Source organism: Phanerochaete carnosa (assembly GCF_000300595.1).
Source record: "Phanerochaete carnosa HHB-10118-sp unplaced genomic scaffold PHACAscaffold_124, whole genome shotgun sequence".
Classification (NCBI taxonomy): Eukaryota; Fungi; Basidiomycota; class Agaricomycetes; order Polyporales; family Phanerochaetaceae; genus Phanerochaete; species Phanerochaete carnosa.
Genome location: NW_006767751.1, coordinates 1 through 7440, shown reverse-complemented (window position 1 = coordinate 7440; position 7440 = coordinate 1). Strand labels below are relative to the sequence as shown.

General features: G+C 57.4%; 2 protein-coding genes across 2 annotated transcripts; both read left to right on the top strand.

Moving 5' to 3' along the window:
- Window positions 1-1644: 1644 nt before the first annotated feature.
- PHACADRAFT_214539 (uncharacterized protein) lies at window positions 1645-5747 on the top strand. Its single transcript, XM_007402371.1, has 3 exons — window positions 1645-2290; window positions 2417-3043; window positions 3107-5747. The coding sequence occupies exons 1-3, from the start codon at window positions 2007-2009 to the stop codon at window positions 5139-5141; spliced, it is 2946 nt and encodes a 981-aa protein (XP_007402433.1). The 5' UTR covers window positions 1645-2006; the 3' UTR covers window positions 5142-5747.
- Window positions 5748-5846: 99 nt separating this feature from the next.
- On the top strand, window positions 5847-7384 carry PHACADRAFT_214538 (uncharacterized protein; the record flags this gene model as incomplete). Its single annotated transcript, XM_007402370.1, has 5 exons — window positions 5847-6688; window positions 6766-6838; window positions 6890-7002; window positions 7057-7232; window positions 7287-7384. Exons 1-5 carry the CDS (start codon window positions 5898-5900, stop codon window positions 7382-7384), a joined length of 1251 nt encoding a protein of 416 aa, XP_007402432.1. The 5' UTR covers window positions 5847-5897.
- Between the last annotated feature and the right edge of the window lie 56 nt (window positions 7385-7440).

The following is a 7440-nucleotide window of genomic DNA, read 5'->3' as shown; positions in this document are numbered from 1 at the left end:
GGAGAGCTCTCTCGAAGCAGCGGAAGGCGGCACACCAGGAAGCCCATTAATCGCGCGTGGGAAGCGTCGATCGAGCACGGTCGCTGAGATGAAGAGTGAGATACACTCAATGGGTTCCAAGGACGTGGTCTGGAGGTAGATCTCTTCTTCTTCTGCGTGGGTCGTCAGAAGACAGGCCGCGTGGAAAAGCCGAGTGCGACATGCCCCGGAGTGGCATGGCTAGACTTTTCGAGCTAATGCGGGGTAAGCAGCGCGGGGTAACAAGCTCACCGGTGTCGGTGCCATCGCGACGACGCGACAGCAAGGCATCCCATCACATCGGGGAACAAGCCGCGTGTCGGCGCGCAGGCCGTGGGAACAGCGGACTAGTGGCTGGGAAGAACAGGGTGCAAACGGCTATGATCCGGACACGCAGGATGGTGGGCAGCTGTCAGAAGCGCAGCAAAGGGCGGGAAGCAGAAAACACGAGTGTCACAAGAGAGCCGGAGGCTATGAGGGTCGCTACTCGCGTGTCAGCGAGACCTACTGCCACGAGCAAACCTGACGGAACAGTCGGTTACTGTACGCGGCGTCCTGTGGTCTCCTAGCTGGAGCGGTGTGGCAACCGGTCGCCACGAAGAAGCGCAGGGGTTTGAACAAAATAGTGGAAATGATCCGGTTTGATTTTGTACAGGAGACGAGACCCCAGAAACTCCATACCGCTCAACGATGCTCGAGGTAGATCACAGGCGACCCTACACTTATAGCAGAAGTCGCAGAGAGATTATGTCCATGTTGTATTTGCCTGCGCCTTTGCACGTATATGATGCCTTCACTTCGGAAATCCGAGCTGATACGATGGCCTCCGCGGAAGCGCTGGAGAGTCAGGGGTCCAGACAGAACTCCAACGACTGACGAACGGAAATGTAATAAGCCTCCGCAGGCATGCACAGAAGCGACATAGCTGGTAAACTAAACAGCAAACAGACGTCATCAGGGGGTTTAAGAGGCGAGAGGCGGCGTCCGACAGAAAGAATATTTCGGGACAAAGAATCTTGTGATTTTGATTTCTATCAACAAAATCGAATCGGGCGGCTCAAGGCGACGAGGACGGAACATGAGCAAGACGCACAGGTTGGTGAGATCCGAAGTCAAGCACGTTTGAGGCCCTGAGAGTGGAAGCAGCGGACGGAGCCGCAGCAAGGAACTCGAAAGAGAGCGACAGATAGCACGTTGACTCGGATTCCTGCATGCTGTGCCCAGGGACAGAAATCAAGATTCAGGAGTAAAGTAGAGAATGCGGGTGCACTTCGGGGCAACAGACCGTATGGAACGCAGAGAGATACAGAAAGCGAGAACCTGGGCGTGGTTGTTTTGTTTTCTCAAGATCGATGGTCGACGGCGTTCTGGTCGCCGAGGTCGAGGACGTGCTCGTCGATGTGAGCGCTGTCTGGATCCGGCAAGGGCGGTGCGCGCGATGGCAACATGCACCGTGACACCGGACGGAGAGAGCGCGATGGCCGAGCGGCAGAGGCCTCCGAGCCAATGGGCGGGCGTGGGCGGGGACAACCGAAGCCACGATGGCGGGGATCACGTGCGCCGGCTCGGAAGGACGCGGACAGGCCTTCCGCAGAAATTGTTGAGACGAAAAACGAGGAGGGCTCCACCGGATTTGGATCCATCTCCTCGTCTTTCCACCCCTCGACATCGCTCTCGTCTTCACCCTGTCCATCCATGTCGCTCTCGACGCACCTCTAGTCGTCGTCAACAACGCACTAAACGCTTGCTCCGAGCTTGTAGCGCTTTGACGCCTGCCAGGGTCTCACTGTCACAGCCTGGAGTTTCCCGTCCCCGTCTAGGCTTTGCCTGCTTTCGGTCACCGCACGTCCAGGAGCATCACCGCCTGACCTTCCCTCCTGCCGCCTCTTCTTCACCTCACTTTTTTGCTCCTCTTAAACACCCCAGATATTTGCCCGCGGGGCGTCTCCACACATTTGTTGCCCTCTCTGCTCTCGCTGGTCGCCTCCATGATGCCTGTACCAGCAACCCTCAACAGCTATCTTCCTGTGCTACTAAATTCCGTCACGAACCACCCCCTCCCCGACGACTCATCTTACTCAATACAGGCCGAAGGTCAAGTCGATTACCTCTCGCACGAATGGCGCGAAGAAGACGTCTGGCGGTCATGGCGCAGCATGACCCGTCAGAAGAACGCCATCGCCAACGGCATGCGTCTGGAGAACGCAAGTTGGCGGACATGGTGGAAGCAGAGGAATAAGCTGAAGACAATCAGTCCAGAGACACTCAACTGGTACGCTTTCGTTTCCTATCCTTTAATCTCCATGCGCTGCGGGCACTGCTGATGCCCCGCATTTGATGACGACGCCATCCATCACCGTTGTTTTATTGGCTGTCGTTGTGCTCACACTCGCCACAGGTTGAAAGACTCGGACGTAACTTGGCTCTATGGTCCTCTGCACATCGGCTCGGACTGGAGCAAGCCCCCTCATCAAGAGCCACCGCCATCACCGAATGCCCACAGGCAGAACAGCCTCGATTGCGTCGGCCAATCAAGAGCTGCGACGCCGTCAGGCAAGAAGCCCATTCTCAAACGCCGTAGCATAAGTCAACTTCTCTCACTACCGCAAAGTCCATTCTTCAGTCAAGATGGTGGCGAAGACACCGACGAGGAAGATGGGCACCACGGTAGTGATGACGAGGAGACGTCGCGGCCACCGCTGTTGCACACCAAGAGTGACACGCATATAAGCTGGCGGTCTCGCCCCTTCCGCAAGAATTCGCCACCTCGCATCATTGCTCCAGACCATTCTCCAACAGACAGCTACTTCCCGAACGCTTCTGGCACTAACTCGAGCGACACTTCTAACACCACAGGAAGCTCTCAAGATCTGAGCGTAGCGTCTACCTCCGGTGCGGAGGGGTCCGGGCATGGGAAGAAGAAGCATATTAGTTTCAATACCTTTGTCGAGCAGTACATAGCCATCGAGAAGCCCGACAAGCGGAAAGGGGAGCACTTTTACACGGACCCTGTGTACGACGACGGGTCAGTCCCTATTTTTTGGGTCTTGAATTGCACTACACTAATCATCCAACTTGCCCTCGGTAGATACGACGAGGAATCTGAAAGGGGCGAGGAGGAGGAATCGGATGATTCCACCCCGTTCTTCATGGAGGAGGCCTCGGCTCTGATGTCGGATTCCGAAGACGAAGACGAAGACGACGTCCTCGAGATGCGCTCAAGTCGCTCTCGTTCATCGTCCTCGTCGTCAAGATCAATACCGTCAGCTATGCGCACAACAAGTCCGCCTTCGGCAGGATCTTCCCACCGCCCGCCTCTCGTACGACAATCGTCAACAGACCGGGACCGCATGACTATTGCGCCTATCGCTCCTGCCATGTTGAAGTCCACCGGCGTGGGTAACCAAACCGTCGCGATTGGCGAAGATAGGCTCATGCCCCAGAAGGAGGTTGAACTCGTTTACGTGCCGCCATCAAACAGCATATACAGTCACCCCGGCACACCGAATATGGCCGCCGAGGACGTGTTTCACCATCGCGAGTCATACTTCAGTGTTGGCACGGATCGGTCTCCTATCCAGTCTCGATCCGCCGATTCCTCCCCCATTACGGTCTCATTCAGTCTCCCGCACTCGAGCCGTCAGTCGTCCCAGAGCAATCTACAGCAATTCTTCGTGCACCAACAGCCTGTGTATGAATCACCCATGCACGCAGACGATATCCGCGAAGAGGATGCGTACGATTACTTTGGTGGGTCCGACTTCGGCGAGGAGTACATCATACGTCGGTCGCAGGGGTCCGGGATGAGACATAATTCGTCGGATATGCGCACCGACGACCCCGGAGGACAGGGCCAGACCAGGTACACTCAGAGTGGTGTCACCAGCACCTCTGCCGGGCGGATCAACGACCGCTGGTCGTCTCCGATATCTGCAAGCCCTAGGATTGTGGTCAACGAGGTCGCTGGTGCTGAAGAGGAACGGGAAGAGCTGACAACCAGCAGCGATTCTCCACGGGAAACGACTCGGGAGCTACTCATCCCACGGAAATCGGATACACGGATAGAAGACGATATCCCACTGGCCGTGTCATACATCGACCAGGGCTCTGCCGTACCCGTCCCCGTACCAAAGATTGCCACACAGTCAACGTCGAACGCGTCTCCCGAACGAGGTTTCCTCTCACCATCAGAGGCCTCCGTCCCTACTCGTGGCCGCTCGCCAGGGTGCTCGCCTGTGAGCGGCTCGACGACGACCGGTTCATACTCGTACTCAAGCGATTCCAGGTCTGAGTCCCGCGGCCGGTCGTCGACCCGGAACTCGTCGTACTCGGACCGGGAGCGGTCGTCGAGCAAGGGCACGCATTCGCCCATCGGCAGCATCTCGCCGACAGGCTCGGCGGTTGGTGTCGGTGTGGGATATGCAGCGGGTAGGGGCAGAGATAGCAAGACGAGCGCGCGGATGTACCGCCGGGACGAGGAAAGGGGCCGAGACCGGACTGGAAGGAAGATAGGCGACAGTCTCAGTCCGCCCAGCATCATCAGTTCGCCCTCGAGAAGTATCAGCGACGATTTCCCGCCGTACTCGCCCCTCCTGGAGAAGAGCGACATCTCCGCTTCTACCGGCTCAGTCAGTGGTTCTTCAGTGTCTGGATCGTCGACGGCTAGCGTTGCAACCGAAGCTACGATCGCTCCGCCTAAAGCCGGCGGCCAAGAATCAGAACCTCAGGGCCATCGCGGCAAGTTCAACTCATACAAGCCTTCGCATATTCCGATACCATCGCCGATACCCGAGGAGGAAGAGACGAGATCTCGCCAGCCCACGCCTGCCAACTCGCCTGTTCGTGCCTTCTCGTCCTCCGCACATACATCCTCGCCAACACCCGGTTCTCCCCTCACGGCCACCCCGTCGCCCAAGTCCCGCCCGTCCGCGCCAGTGACATCTCCGTCGGAAGCACAAGCAACACCTAGCTCGCCTACGCTCCCCGTCTCCCAATCGCGTATTCGCAGTCCAGAACGCGATAAACGCGGGGACGGCCAGGAGCATGGCACGCTGGTGGGACGCGCGGCCGAGATTGTGTCATCAGCGCGGGGGCTGCTGGGTGCGATATGGAACGCCGTATGATCGTGTGTTCGCCCGCTGTATCGCCAGTGCCTCTCCCTATCTCATCCTCATTCATCCTCGTTTCGCTCACTGTACATCAGTCCCCCAGAGGGTTCCCGACGTGATTGTCATTGCAAGCTCATGCGCAAACTAGGGTTTCTACTGCATCGCAACTCCGTCCGTCCGTCCGTCCCCCAGCTTGGAGATCTCTCCACGTTTACTTTATTCGTCATGCATCGTCTCCGTGTTGTTTATTGTGTCACCCACTCGTCCCCCTCCGCATTCCCCCTCCACATCCACACGTCGCTTCGCTTTCCTCGGTGCTCCCTGATTTATTTCCTTGTAGTCGTATACTTACCATCTTGGCCTTAATGCGGTAGTACATAGTATCCTCTTGGGTTTGATGTCTCCTTCTCGCAATGAGGTTTTCTCCTCTCACGGTACTTGAGCCTTAATATGCCGCCCCTCGGACGAAGGGTATAACTTACGGATTTGGACCTTACGCAGCAACGTACGAGCTTCTTCATTCCTTCGCATGTAGCTCTCTAGCACAGCAGTCCGTAGATGTACATACTGTACAATGTATCTGTCATGAACTGAGCTGAACTGCACGGACGGAGGAACCTCTGAGCAGGGAGGGGAAGGCGTCGCATCGGCATACGTGACCATGTGACCCGACGTCACCGCGCTGCCTGCGTCCGGGTCCGGCACCGCATTTACTTTGCTCGCCTACCACGTCCTCCGTGCTGGTCAACAATATTCACTTCCGATATTGTTATGACCTCAGAAGCCGAACATAATCTGGTGGACACCCAAGATTTTCTCTCGAAGCTACAGATTTCCTCGTCTGCCGCTGCACATGATCCCGAGCTCGATCCATGGCAGGACACGCCGGCAGTCGCAGATGACCTCGAGGCGACACAGCATGAGCCAGCGCATACACGGACGCTAGAAGACGTATCAGTCTTGGACCCAACCACGGCACAGGGGCTCGCTGCCGAAGCTCACACAGGACTTGGGCCCGCAAAGCCTGAGGCGAGCGCGGACATCCTGCAGGAGTTCGACCCGCTCGCCAGTCACGAGGAGAAGGCCGCAAAGGAAGCATGGGAGAGCTCCGAGTCGCATCCACCACCATTACCACCATCACCGCCGCCTCCTGCGTCCCGGCCAGCAGCACTCGATGCCGCGCAGGCTGCACCCGACGAGCAGCAGAGGCCGCCTGTGAAGCTCGAGGACGATCCGCCCGCACGCTCAACGTCCCCGCTGTCCTCGTTCCCGTCGCTCGCGGCCCTCGCACGGACGTTCGCGCTCCCACTCGCCGGCTCACGTCCGCGTCCGCGCTCGCTCGACACCGCCGCGGCCGTGCCGTCGCCCGCGACGCTCTCGTCCTTCGCGGCACAGCAGCAACAGACCCCTGCCGCTGCGCCTTCGCCGCCCCAGAGTGGGCGGAGTACCCCTGCGGGAGGGACGGGACGTGCGCCCCACGACGCCGACCCGCCACAGTTCGACTTCCAGCGGTTCCTGGACCAGCTCAAGGGGGCGGAGCCTGTAGCTAAATACCTGCGCTCGTATGTGTCCTGCGTGTTCACTGTCTCTGTGATGTCCTTGTCGAATGAAGATATGTTCTTCTCTTCTTGCGTTGTAGGTTCTTGGGCAACTTCACCAAGCGGACGTTCACGGTGAACGATCAGGTGAAGCTGATCAACGAGTTCTTAAATGTGAGTGCAGGCTTGTTAGGACCAGAGGCTGAGCTGACTATGAGGAAGTAGTTCATCTCGGGCAAGATGCGGGAGGCAGACGTTTGGCGCAACGTTTCGGAAGCAGAGTTTGACAATGCGATGGAGGGCATGGAGAAGCTCGTTATGAACCGCTTATATGACTAGTAAGCATCGCATATATGCGGTCCTCTATTGAGCATATTGTAACGATTACGCAGCACATTCACGCCACAAGTAGCGCGGATGATCCCTCCTCGGCCAATAACCTCGGACGACCTTGAACGCGATCGTGTACTCTCGCAGCGGATAGCGCTGTTCGGATGGGTAGAACCACATCACCTTGACATCCCGGAAGGATCTGGCTTTGAAGGTTTCCTCATGTTCGCCCAGCAAGGTCAGTCCGCCGATCAAGACTTCAGCGGTTTGTACTAATTAATGCACTATACAGAACTGTTGAAGATCAACCACTACAAAGCGCCGCGGGATAAACTTATCTGTATTCTGAACTCCTGCAAGGTCATATTTGGTCCGCCATCGCACGTATAACTTGCCGGCTCGAACTGACGCACAGGTCGTCTCCGCCTGTCATGTCTACAGGTCTA

What these genes read in the sequence shown, in the direction of transcription:
- PHACADRAFT_214539 (XM_007402371.1), top strand. Translation starts at nt 2,007, where the DNA reads ATGATGCCTGTACCAGCAACCCTCAACAGCTATCTTCCTGTGCTACTA. An exon ending in AGTCCAGAGACACTCAACTG is followed by an intron (nt 2,291 to 2,416) that starts GTACGCTTTCGT and finishes CACTCGCCACAG; the next exon opens with GTTGAAAGACTCGGACGTAA. An exon ending in GACCCTGTGTACGACGACGG is followed by an intron (nt 3,044 to 3,106) that starts GTCAGTCCCTAT and finishes TGCCCTCGGTAG; the next exon opens with ATACGACGAGGAATCTGAAA.